Raw genomic sequence first — 18,374 nt, 5'->3', positions numbered from 1 at the left:
AGCTCCAAGCTCCTAGCTCATGGTTGTGGCTTCAACTAGTTGAAAGACTCCTTAAAAAAAGAGACACTTTGCATTGCAAATTATAAAGACTTTTGTGGCTTTAACTCTAAGTTATTCTGCATGTGTCACTCTGAGACAGCTTTGGCAGAACTGTGTTGTTGGCTTGTGGAATTAAAAGTTCTAAGGCTGCTAAAATCCTCTTCCAAACCCAGGCATTAATAACATGACTCCTGTTAACTGGGGTTGCTGTTTCTGTGGCGCAGGAAAGAAACAGTAAAGAAACCAGCTACTCAAGTAGTCAGTCATTCTGTCAATGTATTCCAGATATCTGGGCACCTCTTCTCACTCCTCCTCTCTCACTGCCTCTGCTTTTTTGTCTTTCCAGTTCTGATTCCTTGAGCTTGATTCTGCTCTGGAGGAAGGACTATGTGCTACTACAGATACAATGTCACATCTGAAACAAGAGAGAGATTTAGACAAAACATAAGAGATTCATGAGTTTTCTGGGTGCACTTCATACAATGCCAACCCGATATGAAAAAAATCTGAATCTCTTATCTTTCTTTTCTATTTTGGTGACCCTGATTGTTTTCCCTTGTTGTTTCAGGCTTTATTTAAAAGGTCACAGTGGAACTGCTGGAAAACAGAGTAGTCTGATCCTGCATGGTGCTGAATTCAGTACAAAAGATGCTGACAACGACAACTGCATGTGTAAATGTGCTCTCATGTTGACTGGAGGTGAGTACAACTGACTCTGAAAATATGATACATTAATAGGAATCTGTGTTTTCCTATAGCAACCATGGATGAAGTTGTGTCATAGATGTTTAAGTCCTGAGTGAAAACTTCTTTTATTGTTATTACTGCTACTTTTTTCTATACATATATTGTTAAAATGTCAATACTTCTAGATTCCTATCAGAGGAGAAAGGATTATCCAGAGATGCAGTCAGTATCCTTCTGCACTGAAGCTGTTGCAACAATGTCAAAGAGGAAAGTATGTTAGTGTAATTGTTTAGGCAAGAAAGGCAAAATTTAAAAAAATATAAAATATTAAAATGGTGACAAGAAGTTTGTCAGAAGCTGGACAATCAATCAGCAAGAAAAGAGAAATTGTTTAGGCAAGAAAGGCAAAATTAAAAAAAAAAACATAAAAGATTAAAAAGGTGAAAAGAAGTTTGTCAGAAGTTGGACAATCAACCAGCAAAAAAAGAGAGAAATGGCCTGGTATTAGATATTAGATGGCAAAGTTTAGAAACAATCATAGTCTAGACTTGTAATACATTATCTGTTCCACTTAGGGATGTGATTCTATTATTAAGGTATTTATAATGGTTAAATTCTCTCTGTTAGATGAGCATAATGCATAAAGACACTAAATGACTAATTCACTCCCCTGTGAAAGACTAGACCTGCAACCGCCTGTTTAAATCTGGAAGGTTTAAGCTGATTTCCTTTGTGAGCTGAGTCAAACTACAGAAGGAAAGAAAGAAGAGTTGAGGTGGGGAAGAGCACAGACAAGTTACACTGGGACAGTTTAAAGTCTCAAGTCGATCTGACTGCCAGCAAGTACTTTTTCAAATGTAGTGTATATGATTGGTACCTTTTCCCTCAAGCACAGAGAATGAATATTTGAGATTATCTCTCCATTCAGACTCCTAATGCTCCTAAGAGTGAGAATTTTCTCTGGCAAACAATAATCATTCCTAGTCCCTGTATGGTCAAGCTCATTTTTATCTCTAGAACACCACACTATAGCAGAAAGTTTAAATTGGGATTCTTTGGTTTACTGACTGTATGATCAAGAGAGCCCCTTTCTTATCTTCACATCTGATCTTGTTTGGAGACTCTCCTCAGTGATTTCTAACTTTTCTGGAAAAAAATTCTGTAGCGTGTACAGTTTTAATTATTTTGGATCAGACTATTAAACCTGTATTATTTGTGGTTACTGGCACTCTGAGTTCAGCTCAGGCCACATCCAGGCACATATGAGCCTCATAGCAATCATCTGCTAACAGAAGATGGTTTCCCATCACTGAGAATTTATGCCGCATGCGCAGCCCAGCTCTGCATTCTCTTTTGCCAGTTGGAAGTGACACAGTTGGGAAAGTCTTTAAGGAGCCAATTTTTCAAGCTCCTCTAACTTCTTCTAGGGATATCATGTTAGAAGTTATCATGGGAAGCTTCTTGCAGTAGATAGGTAATAAGACACTACCTTCCCATTGCTGTAAAAAATAGAAGCTAACCAGATAGATCTGGAGACAGATAGTGGATAAGAAGTCAGTAGATTATTTTAATTAACACTGTTGACCTTTCCCTTTGGAGAACGTGATAAATTAAAGCGTGTTACTTCCAGGGCAGGCCAGAGTCAGGAGGAGCTCCTGAGTGTGAGTTGTGTCTGTGCTGAAGTGCAGGCTCATTCATGTATCTGAGCTGCCTGGAAATACCCCTACTCCCAGGCACCTCCTTCTGGGAGCTGACGCTTTGTTTATTTTCCTGCTCTGAGTTCTATGACAGGTCAACACCCTGCTAAGGTCAGTCTCCTGTTGAACAACCGTTCCACAAGGTTCACATATATTGCTGCAGCATTCCTGTAAATCAACAGCTTAGCCACACATTGGAATTTACTGGTACCAAATGAAGTGAATAGTGAGGAAGAGGGCGAATTACCAAAGGCTGAGGAAACCACAAGTTTAGCAAATCACCACACAGTAAAAGGAGGTGCAATTAGCCTTTGGAGATAGATTAATCTGCTCTTTTGGACTAGACTCTGAGTACTGTTCCTTTGGAGACAAGCTGTACAGCACTGTAATTTCTAGTTCCTCAAGAAAGACTTTAATCATGCTGGAGTTTTCCTCAAACACTCTGCTATGCTTTTCTCCTTGAAACAACTTTCTCATTCCTTGAGAAATATCAGAATTTAATTAAATACCAAAACATCATTTTAGGGAGTGTATTTCAGTTTTCTACCAGACAAAGACTAATTTAGAAAAGTAGCAATGATAACAGGTTTTGGAAAACCTCCTTTTTTTTTTCCCTAAAAAGATATCAGAATGTTGGTTTTGGCAACATCACAGAGAGCTCTTTAATGATGAATGGTATGAAATCTGCAGGCAAGTTTGTAGCTATCTTGACAGTTTGGGTGAGTCTGTTATCTCTATGAGGTGAAATGAATATATTTATGTCAGGAATAAAGGCTGAGATAAGCCAAAGCTCAAGACTGTGATATGGTTATAATCAAGGCTGAAAATAAAAATGTAAGGAAAACACACATTTCTCTCTGTGATCTTGCTAGTTGTCAGTTTTATTTGGTCTATATCATAACTATTATTCTCTCTCCTCCTATATCTCATCCCTCTTCTCTAGAATGAGAAATTAGATACTGGGAGAATAATACAGAAGCACCAGCAGTGTATTTTGTGTGTGTCTTTCTTGTATTTTAAAGAGCCATGCAATGCTACTTGGCTCTATCTTCACATGGATTTTAGGGAATGACTTCAAAATTATGTGTATGAGCTGGATTCTTAACCCCTCTAAACTGTCATCATATTTAAATGTTTTAGTTGCTTTTTTGTGACTTGGAAAATTTAATCTAAGCGTGTTTGTTTTACTTTAATGAAGACAAATTATTCATTCAAATAAGTTCTTCCTTTTTTTCAATATCTCAGGCCAGTAAACTAAAAAAAAAAGGGTTATATATATGTATATCCCCATCTTACTTCAAGCTTTAGTCTGAAGAGTGCCCCAATGAGTTATGTACACAGCTTTTTTGCAAGAAACGGCACTAAAAATGCAACAAGCTGTCACCAGAATAAGCCTATGAGTACAGGATTTCCAATACAGCCCTTAGTATTTAACATCTCTGGATCAGATTCCTGGGCCAAATTCCCATCTGTTCTGCCAGGTACCACCTGTCAGCTGAGCCCCAAATTGTTTGTGAAGTTGTTTTCAGTCACTGGAAAGTGACTTATGGTATCTTGGCCCACCGAGAAAGAGTTTTAAGTGATTTTCTTTGTCTGGAACGGCTGCAGTCTGAGGTGTTCACAAAGACATTTACCTTGCTTCAAGTGAGAAGTGAGAATACTGCTAAAATTCTCATCCTTAAAATCATTTTATGAAGACAGGGAGACTTTCTAGATGTCTTGCCAGGTTTGAAGCAGTGTAGATGACTGAAATAAATTGTTTGTTTATTTTACTGGAAGCAGAGGTCCATCCAGCTGGAGTCTCCTGTCTCTGACAACAGTCAATACACGCATAAGAACAATGCAAATGAATTATCCCTCCCTTGAGTATTTTCTCAGTATCTTTTGAATCTCAGGGGCTTCCTGAATCAGAGAAATATGTATTTATTAAACACATATTTATTGAGCCTCAATAGATTTTTCATCTATTAAGACAGAGGCTGCTCAATGACTCCAAAACCATGTTGCATTCACTGCCTGTTGTTTCACTGCTTTTTTCTCCAAGTGGTAAATTTTATGAATCTCTGCAAGAAGGAGATGGTGGATTCATGTCATGACTTGGAGGGAAGTTCTTGGCTGAATATAGAAGTCTGCCAATACACTCCAATCAGAAAAGCCACCATTTTTCTTATATTCTCCCTGGAACAGAATATTTGAAAGAAACAATGGCAGGACACTTAAGATTATCCAACCTGAACCCCTGGATATGCGCCTAATTACATAAAAAAGCACCAGTTTTTAATTTTTATGCATATTCTTGCTTTCATAAAGAAATTGCTCAGAAAGCACCATTAATGAAGTACCATTTATATTGCAAAATATTTTTATGAAAAAATATAATCAAATGGTTAGAATATTATTTGATTTTTTGCTTGAAATATTCAAAATATTTAATTAGACATATGATTACACATAATTTTTAACAAAAACATTACTACATTGGTATGTTTATCAAGATTAAGTATGGGCAACTGTAATGCAGTGTTAGGAGATCTTCAGGAAGTGACTAACTTTTGATATACTAGAACATAGCCACCAGTCTGCAAGTTTCATGTTATTTTTACCTCATAAAAAGGTCCCTATGAAAGGGACTGCATTATCCAGTTGATATGAAAAGCTGATGCCTTTTCATCTTAGCTGATGCCTTTTCATCTTATGTCCTGGCAGCTAAGTTCTAATTAAATCTTCAGATTGTCAAGTAGTCTGGTCAATCCAATACTCTAAGGAATAAAATAACATAGAAATCTCTTCCAGAGGTCATTTAGTCCCTTCACAAGACAGATTCTCCTCTATCTGTTTGTTTCCGTCTTTCTATTCATTTTCAAGATTTCTATGTATTTCAAGATTTCTATTCTCATGATAAAATCTGTTACTGAGTTTGTCTACATTTAATATAAGAACGGTTTGCATGTTGACTAGCTCATTCTATGATAATTTAAATGTGTTCCATCCTGTCATAATCTCTACAATTAGAAAGAATAAACATCATTCCTTTACATTTCTTTGAAAGGTTTTTAGTTAATTTTAAATTGTTGGCAATTTGTCTTTCAAATTCTGACTAAACAATCCTAAGTCTTTCCTGCTACATTCACTCTTTTGGACTCTGTCCCATGGCTCCACTGATAGCTTGAGGTGTCATCGCAAACTTCATCCAGAGAAATTACCAGTGAAAAATCACCAGATCCTAAGCATTGCCATCTAACGTCTTTAAACTACAGAATGTCAGAAACACTGACATCTTTCCTAAAATAAATGTCTATTTCTTTTGAACAATGAGGACTATTTCAATATTTTTGGATTCAAAATTTTTCTTATTGGCTTTGTTGCCAAATGCATTAAATTTTATGGACAAACCCAGAGGGCTAGAAATAAATATTTGCTTTCCATATGATCCATTTATTCTGTAAATCCATACAAAAGTACCATTCAGACAAACTTTGGATCTTATTAAATGGTCTGCACTGATCCTGCTGCATTTGGAGACATACAGTGTCCTCAGGGGGGAGAACTGAGATGTGAGAGGAAAGCATCTGCCATCAAATGTGCAGTGTTTAGACAACTATTATTTTAGAATGTAAAAGTCAGCTAAGAACCTCCCATCAAACCTGAGCAATCATTGCAGTTCCCAGTGAGCACCAGCCTTACAGTGCACTCATTAACTGATGAGCATTAGGTCACTAAAAAAGAATTTTACATGCATACATGATTAATTGCAGTTTATACAAGCCAAAAAAGCAACTGTGTTAGCTTTGGCATACAAAGCCCTTTTTTAATATTGCTTTTGACAAAGAAGATTCTATAGTGCAAAAATTATACTTGTCACTTCAGAAAACCATTATAAAAGATGCTTGTGGGTTTTTTCTTTTAATATTGCTACTCATTTGAGCAATGCCCTTTTATTAGGTATTTTTGCAAGAATTTGTGGAAATTATTTCAATATACATTAACATTCAGTCAAAGATCTAATGAAGTATAGTGTAGTCTGGGGCTCAACTATCTGAGATAGGTAGCTTAAGCATAAAAAATATATTTATTAATGAAAAGAGCTGACATGAAATTTAACAATTTCCCATAGGTTATAGCAACATGAATTAAAGACCAAAGCATAACCATACACAATATGTGAACCTACTTTAACTGTTCCAGAAGAACAGTCATCTACAGTGAGGATTCATTTCTATTTGTATAGCTGAACTTTCAAACGATTTATCTATGCATTATTTAATTTATATTTTGTCTGGAAAGTACATTTTATGACCTAGGGATTTTTATTACAAATAGAGATGGTAATGCTGCTTGTACTATACAAAATATTAGAGGTGGGCTAACCTAAAAAATTGAATTGGCCCTCAGTTCAAATTATTAATTAGTGATTCTGTGGTCACAACAGCTTGAAGAAACTACCTCTATTTCTGAATAAAATCTCTCTTAAACTTCTCATGAAAGCCTTCTTTCTACCACTTCACTTTAAAATCTTACTTCTATTATTACTTCTTACAATGCCTACTCTTCATCATTTTCATGCCTGATTCAAATATCCCATGGAAATTTTTGCCAAAAGTTATCTCCAAAGTTAAAATCTTACTGTGGTTCAAAGATGACTTTATAATTATTTGGGAAAGCCATTACCACGCAGAGAAATATAAACAAGATTATTCATGAGAAAATCCCATGAACTCCAAGTAATAAGCCAACATCTGGCTACTGAGGTTTTTCCTTGGGTCAGGCTGTCTCACAGCTCTGGAGCTGTTCAATTTGGTGTTTTCTGCAATGGCAGTGCTGCAGGTAAGTCTTTTAGAAATCTCTGGTTTATGTTCCCTCACTCCCTCATAGCTACCAAGGAAGTCACTGCTTGCATTCCTCTTTCCCTCAACATACCAAGCATCTGTAAAAAACTTTTCCTTTGCATCCATTCAAAGATGTTGAGAGTTTTGGTGTTGAGACATGCAGTAGGAAGTCTTGTGATAATCTGAGGCCCTAAGGGGAGTGAAGGCCTTTCAGAGGGCTGCAGGGGAGAATGGAGAGAAATAGCCATATGGAGAAAAAAAAGACACCATAAATCAAAAAAATAAAACCAAAACAGAAAAAAAACCCTAAAAAACAAACAAACAAAAAACCCCACTTCACTTAAAAAGAGAAAGACAGTGAAAAAGTAAACCCAAAGTTTTAATGCAGTATTAGGAAACATCTTTAAAACATTCATCCATTCATTCTCACTAACAAGAACAGTACAATAGGAAAAAAGTTAAGACCATTAAAACACATTTTGAAAGAAGTGTTTATTTAGAAGAAATCTATCATGAGAGGTTGGAGCAAGTCCTCACAAATATTTTATAAAATTATGTGTTTCTTTGGCTTATTCCAGTTTTAACATTGATTTTGTATGGCATCACTGAAAACCTTCACCCCAAAAAAGACCATTTATGCATCTATTCCTGTTCCTTTAAGATGAAATGGTAACTAGGTCAGCTTGCCAGGTCTTCATCCCAACACCATAAACAGAACCCAGCTGCATCTGAGTTCCAGCTTTGAAAAACGAGGATTAGGATTTCTCTGTTTAACTTCATCTTAAATTTCTACAAGATTATACTCTGGTTACAGTAAAACATCAGCTGTACAGCTTTCCCTTTCTTTGGTTATTGCTCCCTTAGGCATAACATTGAAATCAAAGGGAAGACAGCTGTACCAAAATAGAAAATTGTCAGAATTTATCTGGCATAAATTCATCCCTCAAGATTTCATTATGAAGTGTTATTTCTTAAAAAAAACCAAAACACTAAGTACTTTCCAAAATCTTAAGAATTACAAGACTAGAAGCATAAATTATTTGGATCTGAATACAAAGAACAGAGTAAGCACTGGTTCTGAGGGCTAAACACAATCAGTATCATAACAGTGGTAGTATACCATAGACTGAAATAGTTTCATATAATGCATTCATTATAGGTAGATAAAAGTCTAACTGGAGGATTCCTTGGGGCAGTGAACATTGTCTAAAAGGAGTTTGTTACAGTTTAACCCCTTTTCCAGAAGTCAAAGTGGAAAACACACAGAAAATTTTAAATTCTGCATTCTAGTCCACAGTGACACCAGCAGAATTCAGTATGCACTCACTGGATGACCAGTTTGCCACTACCAGGACTGTTAAAAAATGCTTCACAAGGGGTCCTGGGAAGATGGCAATGCTGTGATGTGCAGGCTGAAATAACTTTTTTTAAAATTAAAGTAGCGTTTAACTAACAAAAGCAAAAGTCACTACCTGATCTTTATGATCTTATTTGCCTCATGACACACAAATGTTCAGTACAACCATATTCCACGGAAAGATGCATAAAAACTGTGCTAAAGATTTACAAAATTAGAGGTTTCGCTATGAAAAAAGTCCCAACAGAAATCTTTCTGACTAATAGAACTCCTAGCCACAGAAGTTAATACAGTTTTGATACTGGGGATATTTGCTTTTTGCAGTCTGGGAATTCATTCTGCCTTTCTCAGTCTGAGCTAAGCATCTGTCTCTTACTATACATAGATACTCTGCAAGGTGTTGGAGAGAAAATTCTATTCCCATCAAGGTATCCAGCAAAACTCCCACTACTTTCAGTAGAGTCAGCATATCACCTAGTTTATTTTCGTCAGTTTGTGTTCTGTAGTCCTAGTGTTGCCAAGTTTCATGTTATTTGGAATTTTTCTTAAAACTCTAGTTCCCATGGCAATCTAAAATTCACCTTAACAAGAAAAGATCTTGGAGAGATAAACAAGAAAGTTCACTGATTGATTTCATCTTAAAGCAACAATTTAAAGTAGGGCAATGCAGCACCACAATTCTCATAATTCAGTTATGAGAATCTTTAACATCTATTCTGGAAACCAGGGTAACTGAGCAGTGAACAATCACAATTAAAGCAGTAGAAAAGGGCTGGTAAATAAAATCAAATCATGCCTATACTCAACATAACAGGTGAAATTATTCCAAATACTTTTGAATTATGGTCTTTTTCTGAGGTTTAAATGAAAAATACAATACTGTCTAAATATGAAAACCTCTTAATTTGTCTCTCATGTTCTTGTTTTTCCTCCACATACTGAGAATAAAACTAGAATGCATTGGGACTTAATTACTTTTGCAAGTCTGTAAATACATGTGTGTGTTCTCCAGCACTCCTGACTAAAGAATAGCACAAAAGAGCAAAAAAGGAAAACAGGAAAATACCACACCAGCATTATTAATGAGCTATTTACCAGAATTTCCTAATCAGCTAAACCTAAAACAACAAAGTAAAATATTTAGTGCACTTGCAGTTTAAGATTTTGTCTTACTGGTTTCAGGGTGGTGGTTTGATGCCTGTGGCCCGTCCAACCTCAACGGGATGTTCTACACAGCTGGACAGAACCATGGGAAGCTCAATGGCATCAAGTGGCACTACTTCAAAGGCCCCAGCTACTCCTTGCGCTCCACCACCATGATGATTCGGCCTTTGGACTTCTGAAGGAATTCCACAGCGGATCCCGGGAGGAGCCAGGCTGGCACCGCCCTCAGCAGCAGCACTGGCACAGCCTGAAGGGAAAAGGTGAAGGGCTTCTGAAAGCAGCGTGGAGGGATGAGGCAAAGTCGCTTCGCTGTCTCTCCATAACCTGCACACACTTCCCAAGAGTCACCCCATATTTTGATTACTGCGGGGAGCTTGGTTTAGAAGAATGTGACTGAAATTATTTTCCAAAGAACTGGATTTGGCTATTCTGCACAAACTTGGTGCTTGCCAGTGGATGTCTTTTTTTTCCTTCTTTTAAATTCAGCAACAGGATCAGAATTTGAAGAACTGGAACATATCAACCATGGTCTATTGAGTAGAATGTTATTCAGCAGTGAAATGACAACATTATACCCATGAAGAAGGATTACAGAGACACTTTTGTTAAAACTTGTCTTAAAGCATCCAAGGTGACCACTCCAAATTTTTTTTTCTTAATGAACTGAATTTGAATAGTGGATGGATTTATGTGAATCCCAGAGTCAAATTATTTGTGCAAATAAAATTTTTCATTAAATACTTTAAGGACAGGTTTCTAATAAACTGAGTCAAGCATATGAATAATGATAAGGATAATAAGCATAAATTCCTCAGTTGCTCTGTAGAGGTAAATCAGATAATTGGCATAATCCTTGATCTAGGATTTATAGTGTGATAACAAAAGTAGCTGTGTTTTTAGGTTTTTCCTTTCTTTCATTAAAAGCAGTCTGAATGTCATGTAGAATAATTAATGGAAGGTTTAAAGAATGTGAAATATTGTCCAAGAGAAAATACAGGATTTTGCATGGAATTTTTCCATCAAAAAACATAGGAAGGCAAAGTGTTAGAGTATAAAAAAATTACATAAATGCATAGCTTAAGGCAATGGATTAATTTTGCAGTATCCTTGCATGTGCACAATTTATCCTGAATTATTTTACTTTTTTATTACATTTTTGTAATTTATCAGAAGCATGCCAGTTCTACACAGTGCTTAGGCTACAACTATAAGAAATACTCATCAGAACTGTATAAAAAATAAAGAATTGTGAACTTGTAAATATCATACATTTCCTGCAACAGTCATTTATTTTGTACAGGCAACCCTGAACCCACGCAAAGGGTGAAAAGCCTCAAAAGGATATAAATATTAAAAAACTTCAGATGACTGCTTACAGGTTGCTAACAAGTAATTTTGTTCTATTAAAGTGTTGCAGAAGTGTGGGACTATTGGAAAAGATAAAAGTCTTCTAATAGCAAGCAATAAAATATTGGGTGGCCTATGAGGATACAGAGATAACTCTTTCTATTTACAGCCCTTTTGATTAAGTTATATGAATAAAATCCATTTGGGGAAGTAGCTCACAGTCATTCTACTTCTACTAGAAATGAAATGAAAAATTTTACCCTACTCCCACTGAAATCAGAAGTAATGCTCTCATCAATTAAATTGGGACCAACATGGCACACAGAATCTGCATGTGGTGAGGTGTTTGCTCATCTCTTTGTTGCTTTGTTCCATTTATTAAACTGTTCCTGAGATGAGGCACAACAATTATCTGATTTTTTTTTTAAAGAATAATGATAACACTTTTTTCCCCTTACTTTTTTACCTTTTTTTTTCATTTAGCAGTTTATATATATATGGAATAGAGAAAAAAATACTTGGACATTTTTAAACACCTCTTCCTAAAGATCACAAGGTTATACTACCACTGAGGGCTATTGCAGCCCCTAAGGGTTCTCTGATTTTGTTACAATTTGATTTTTGTTTCATTTTAAGCGGGAAGAATTTTTTTTTTTTGTGTAGTTGTATATATTTATATATATATTTGAAATAATCTTGACTAAGGGTTAATTTTAAGTTTTCTGCTAAGTTACCAAACTACTCCTTACGTAGCACTTTCTTCACAGACATGTTTTGTCCCAGTTTCAGCAGGTTTTTCTAATAGTCTTCATTAATGTCCAAAATATGCAGACTATCTTCCACCACATTCTCAAAAGATAGAGTTTTGCAGGTCTCCAAGTTAAGAATGCCATTTTTGCAGATCCTATTGTAAAAGGCAAAACCCATTTAAAATTAAAAGCATGATATTTACTGTTTATTTATCTGGGTTTGAAAAAAAAAAAAGTGGATTTGGTTTCCTATCCTTTATAATAAAATGTTTTAAAAAATTGTGGAGTATGTTATTTTGCTTTGCTGTAAGTATAGCTGTCTGTGACAGGCTGATAACATTTCAAAAGCCACTACCTCACCATGTAAGAAATAGTAATAAGCTTAGAGAGCTGTAGGAAGGGAGAAACTCTAATTCAAGTTTATTCAGTAATTATTATTTCTAACTTTTCATATCCCTACTCCAATATCTTTTATTGAATTTCTTTGATTCAAATCATGGGGCTATATTTCTTATCTTTGTTTCAAATCATAAAACTCTATCAATCTTTAAAATACAAGATTTCTTTTATTCAACAGAAAAAGATGCAAATTGAAATGTGATGTTTTCCTTGCTTTATGATGTGTTCTTCTATCAATCATTCAATTATAACTGGTAGTGACAAATCTCCGCTGATCTCTTACCCAGAAATTCCTTTTGGTCCATTTGTATGCCTTTTAACACTACAGTGATCAGGTTTAGCGTCTCTTTGTCATGTAGAATAATTTGTCCTCATTTTCTCAGAATTTTTTTCTTAATTGACTTGTTATGTTCCTTCAGGGAAACACAGCTTTTTAAATCAACACTAAAGGTGCAAGGAACTATAGACATAAAAGCACATTTTGCTCCTAAAGTTGGATGAATATGTACTGGCATAAATTGAAGAGTTGCAATTCCTAAAAACCCTGGATTTGGAGTTGATTTATATTAAAATCCTACTTGTCTTGATAGATTGTAAAAAAAACAGTCATTGGTCAGTGTAATAGTAACTTTACTATTTAATCTTCACAGATAATTTCCTGATTTATAAAACAAGAATATACAAAGTTTTGACAAACTAATAGATATGTTTTCCAAAGCATATTGATCCTTAATTTTTAATATCTTTTGAGGCTGGAATAGTTATTTAAATGCACACTTTCCTAAGTGCCCTAGCATCCAGTACTGACCTATTAAGTAGGTAAATCATTTATAGTCATTTGTACAACTATGTCCCAAGATAAAGTTCCTTAAAAAATCCTTCCAGCTATAAAAACAACTTTCTTCTCTGCAGACTAGAAGCTCAAACCACAGCTCTGACCATGCCTCAAATAATCTTGTTTGCGATTGGCGCAGTTTCCCCTTCTCCTCTGGGAAGAACAAAACTGAAATAGCAATCACAACAAGAGCTTAATTCTCTAGGTAGGATCAAGAGTAATTTACAACCAGACTGTGCTGCAGCTGTGCCAAAGAGCATTCCTACCTACCAGCTTTTACATGGGCTGGACAGCTTGAGGAGAGAGGCACTAACCCTGCATACAGCTTGCTGCTGCTGCTGCTCTCTGACTCTCAGCTGTGGTGTGCACACAGACACACAGACACAAACACACAAATCCATACATCTAGAGAAAACATGACACGGACAATCAAAATTGTCTTGCTTAAATTTTACCTAAAGGAGCTGTAATCTCAGGTAATAATAATAATAATAATAATAATAATAGTTACAGGAGCTTTGGCAAGCAGCAAGAGCAGGAAGGAGAAAGACAGGGGTATGGCACTGAAGAGAGGGACAAGACAGACAGATAGAGAAGAGTTGAAAGGAAGGGATTAGCTGTGAGACACAGCAGCTTCAAATTTACTGTGCCATGACTATCACACATTGTGGGAGCTCCCTTGTCCTCTAGGAGCATCCAAATCCCCTCTGCCTGGCTCTTGCTCATGTGAGTAGAAATCTATGGATATTATTTCTATTTGTATGCTCTGAGTGGTTTGCTTGTCTGTATGTTTTTATAATCCTTATACAGGGACCAATTTAGTATGAATTTTTGAGAAGACATGCTGCTTATGGTTACATCAAGTTAGCTGTGTAGCAAGTCCTGTAAAAATGAAAAAGTTCCTTTAGAAAATATTGCATTCTTCTGCATGACTTTTAAGTACTGATGATGAAATAGAACCTATGCTCGTCCAAAATCTTGTGAAATTAAAGACTTTTTTCTTCCACTAGATAAAATTTCTAATACCCAGTACAGTTTTCTGAGCCAGTGAGTTCGATTAAAGAACATTAAAGAATGGATATATACTGTAAATATCACCCCCAAAAGATATATTAAAGTGCATCAAGGCCTAAACACCAGTCCTGTGTTTTGATAGAAAGAATCTTGAGCCTTGAAGTCTTACCATAAATTTTCCTTCTCTTCTTACACGTCTCACCTTACTCCCACTTTAGTAGTTCCCTTATGACTCCGTTTAAACTGCTGGCAGTGTTTTCCTTTTGCTGTGTGGAAGTAGCCACAGGAGGCAAGCACCAAATTTAACAGCTCTGCAGATGTATGTGTTCACACCACAACCTGTGGGGAGAGCAAAGTCACTCCCCACCAAACCGTGGGTAAGGAACATTTCTTGATGCTCGTCATTTGCTCTGCAAGGTTGTGATGTGATAAATAAGGGACACAGAAGTCCTTCTTTCCACTTAAACAGTAAGCAGATGCTTTGCCAGGCCAGCCCTGAAGGGGACTCCAGAAGAGTAACTCATAGGCAGCTTCTCAGACACAGTGGAAATGGAGGGGAAAAAAATGCCAAACAAGGTAAAAAAATCTGGAGAATCTTGATACACTAAAGTGGGTAAGAAGGAGTTGAGTAAGAAAAATGTGTATCACAGAATAAGAAAACTAAGAGTGCAAAGGAATCATATTAGGAAGCTGAAGTCAAGGTCAGCAAAAGGAGGCAGTCAGTCTGAAATAAAGAATATAGCAAAATGGCAAAGATGAAAGCACTGGATAAGAAAAACTGAATAAGAATTCAGCAGAAGAATCTGTTAACACATTTATTAGAGCACAATTAGTATCCAATTAATTTTCCAAAGCCTAAAAGGAATATTTATCACCCTTTTACTTTCTGCTATTATTTATTATTTACAATGTAATGGAGGTACGCTGGTAAAATCTAAAGCAATACTAAAAAAACAGTTCCTTCTTAGATGAATTGTTGCTAACATGCTGCTTGAAAAACAGTTCATGCTTTTAGCATGAGACACAAATCCACCAGTAGAACAATCAACTTTAGATAATATTTACTCTTCCACTAAAAGATGTGAATCACCATCCTTTTGCAACCCACTTATATTCAGAATAATTTTCTACTCTAAAGAAAACTACACATCTCTGACCTGATCTCATTCAGCTGCATTGTCAAACCACTGACTTATGCTGAGTAATGGAGCAGAATTCCTGCATGATTTTACTCCTCTTCCTTTGAAGGATTTTTTTATTATTTTTTTTTAATTTAAACACTTCTAGTTTGTAGTTCATATTTCATCCACCAGAGATGCTTATTTAACCTCTTTGATAGCTTCACTCAGTGCTATTTCTTCTGTAAAACCCCCAGGCAAAGTTCTCCTGAGTTAATGCAATGGTTCTTGTCGCCATCTTCTGCTCTGCCTTCACATGGAGTATCACACAGCCAGGAAACAGCCCTTTCCTTTTCGAGGGGTTTCATTCAGTCCTTCCAGGAAATCTGGAACTCCTGCGAGCAACATCAGTGCAGATCCTGAGGCCCACAAATGCTGGTCCTGGTTCCCACAAATCCCTGTGACCAGAAGCTGCCCGCTGGCCAGCCACGCCAGGGCTATCTGTACCTTCATCCAGGTGATGGGGGTGTCCTCAAGCTCCCCCCCTACAGCCCTGTTTCCCTCCTACCTGTTTCTCTTGGCATACCTTTCTGTCCCAGAGCAGAGCCATGGCCCAGCAGCCACCACGACGGCTGTTCCCGTGGGATGATGTCTCTGCACATTTACCTTGCAGGCTATGCACACTTTAAAGCAGCACTTCTGGAACGACTTTAGAATGCCTGGTCACAAGACAAAGATGATGCAAATACATCTCAATATCTTTTTAGAAGTACAATGGCATTAGCCAAAGGCTTTTCCACTAATTTATTCTATTTATTAGATTAAGGAACCTGTGTTAGTTTTTGCTACAGGAGCAGACAGGCAATTTTCTAAACACATAGGTGAAGATGTGTCTAATATCCCTCGGGTATAGCATATTACAAAGGCTTTGGCATTAGTTTGGAGTGTTCAAGGCTTTGGGAAAAAACAGTAATACATATACCAGACTTTGGGAAAAATAAGTTTATAAGCCAGAGCAGTTTTACCCAAAACAATGTGAAACGCAGAGATAGAAAATTTACATCTGTGAGCGTGAATATGGATTTATGAATGAAGATTTAGGCAGGAGCCAAAAGCTTCTCACAGCTTCTTTTTGATTGAATGACTTGAGCAAATTTGCTTGGCACTTGCATTTCCTGAGTCTCCTTTCCAGACTGTGTGAGCTACCCTACAGCCCAGTGAAAAGATCAGAAAAACTGCCTCAGTTTGATATAAACTAAGATTAAGGGCAAGTATATATAAAATGTTGGAAATCTAGGATTTATAGGGTGACTAACCTGTTCAGGTTAAGATTTATTCATGTGAGTACTCCGAGAGTAAAAAATCAAAAATGCTTATATTTTCAGTGCACTTAAATACAATATAAATATATAAAACATATAGTTTAAGTAGCCACTGGATGCGTGGAGAAAATTATAAAGAACACTCATTGTGGAACATGGCAAGCTATCCTGTCATCTCAGCTCACTCCAAGATGCAGAGAAGCCCTTTTCCCTGAAGCTTCTGCTGTCTGCTGCCACCTGTGGTTGGAAATGAAGCTTCTCCAAAATGAATTCATCACCAGAATCAACTAAACATGAAATGAGAGAGCTAAGAAAAGGAAACAGAAGGGACCAATAAAAATTGTCAGGATGTCCAGCCCAGATGTCAAAAGGAAGTTTCTATTTAGGTACGTTTTCAGTTTTAAAAGTACTGAACTCCCACTGATTTCGGTTTATTCCAAGTGGATTAAAAATACACTGTCTTTTTAGCAGTGTAGACCCTCCCTAAAGAAATAACTGTTTTCATTTGTACAGAGTAAAAAGTTGCTCAAAAAAAGTGGGTGATGGAGAAAGGGAAATAACATAAAACTATTCTAAAAATGCATGTTGCAGTTACTACATTTTCATTAGACCAGAGTTATGTGTACAAAGGAAACCCATCACGAGGTGAGCAAGCAAGAAGCAAAAAACAGAAAGCCATAGTTCAAGGGAACTGAACTATATTTGAAAAAACCACATTAAAATAGTCTTCAAGACAAATTGTCAGCAGCTGTAAAGGCAAAAATCCAATTTCTTCTTTGAATCTAAATTTAACCAATTTATGCACAATGAGTTATCCTGAATGTTTTAATTGCTCTCTCACAGGTTTTATATCATGCTTCAAGTACCACATTTCAATAGAGTTTTTGATTAATGAAGATTAATTAATTGGGAAGTGAAAATATATACTTATAATTGTATGGTTTTAATTCTCCAACTAATCCACTCATTTCAGTGCCTTTATTTACTCTGGAGTCACATTCAGCAATGAAAAAGATACTTTGTCTTTTCAAGAGTTCAAAAATTCCTTTTTTCCCCTTTAGTGCACCTGAGTGATATTTGCCATGGGATGGTCCAAATTAATATCTTCAGAGCAACCCAAACTGCTAATCCTGTTGCCATGCATAAACTATCTCATTTCGCTGACCTTTCACTTTCTAGTGTTCCAGCCAGAGTCCCACTGAGGTTAGGATTCACAGGCCACAAGGCCACAGATAAGCTTAGATATTAGCAGAATTTCATGTCATTTCTTACAGAAACCAGGAGTAAACCAATATTTAGAAAGCTGGAGAAACCCATTTGTTTGTGTGCTCTTGTCCTCTTTGAGTTTCAAAGGCAACCAACATAGCATCTCTGAGCAAGTAAAAATGAACGCACATGAAAGAAAACCAGAAGCAGTTTGGTTACCCACTGGACTCAAGCACGACAGACAAACAGCCATTCCATGGCTGCCCCAGAGGTGCTCCAGCTCCACAGGCAGGTGTGATGGTGCCTGAGGAGCTGGCGCTGCGTTACACAAGCAGAGAAATTTCAAGCTCAGAACCTTGGCTGTTAAGAAACGTAGGATTATGGAATAGATACCCTTAGAAAAGCAGCATTTAGAATGGTGGTTTAATGGCTGAAAGGCCATTTTTCACAGCAGCTGGGCCCTGGCCCTGTGGTTCAGTTCGCATCTGCTCTGCAGATGACCTGGAAGCTTGGAGGCTCACGGAAAATGAGTCCAATATCCTTCCTGCCATCTTTGGGTCAGATGAAGCTCTGGCCACGAAGGAGCTCAGATACCACATCCTATGCTAACAAAA

The 18,374-nt window shown here is 36.7% G+C and overlaps 1 protein-coding gene across 1 annotated transcript in view; it reads left to right on the top strand.

The window, feature by feature from the left end:
* Window positions 1-12,145, top strand: part of ANGPT1 (angiopoietin 1) — a 154,753-nt gene extending 142,608 nt beyond the window's left edge. Inside the window, exons 8-9 of the mRNA XM_005423478.2 lie at window positions 608-738; window positions 9,789-12,145. Coding sequence (XP_005423535.1) covers window positions 608-738; window positions 9,789-9,949 — 292 coding nt within the window. The 3' untranslated portion in view covers window positions 9,950-12,145. The remainder of the gene's footprint in view (window positions 1-607; window positions 739-9,788) is intronic.
* Window positions 12,146-18,374: the final 6,229 nt, after the last annotated feature.

Source organism: Geospiza fortis, unplaced genomic scaffold (genome assembly GCF_000277835.1).
Source record: "Geospiza fortis unplaced genomic scaffold, GeoFor_1.0 scaffold200, whole genome shotgun sequence".
NCBI classification, from domain to species: domain Eukaryota; kingdom Metazoa; phylum Chordata; class Aves; order Passeriformes; family Thraupidae; genus Geospiza; species Geospiza fortis.
The sequence above is the reverse complement of the archived record's forward strand: the minus strand, read 5'-3'. Positions and strand labels throughout refer to the sequence as shown.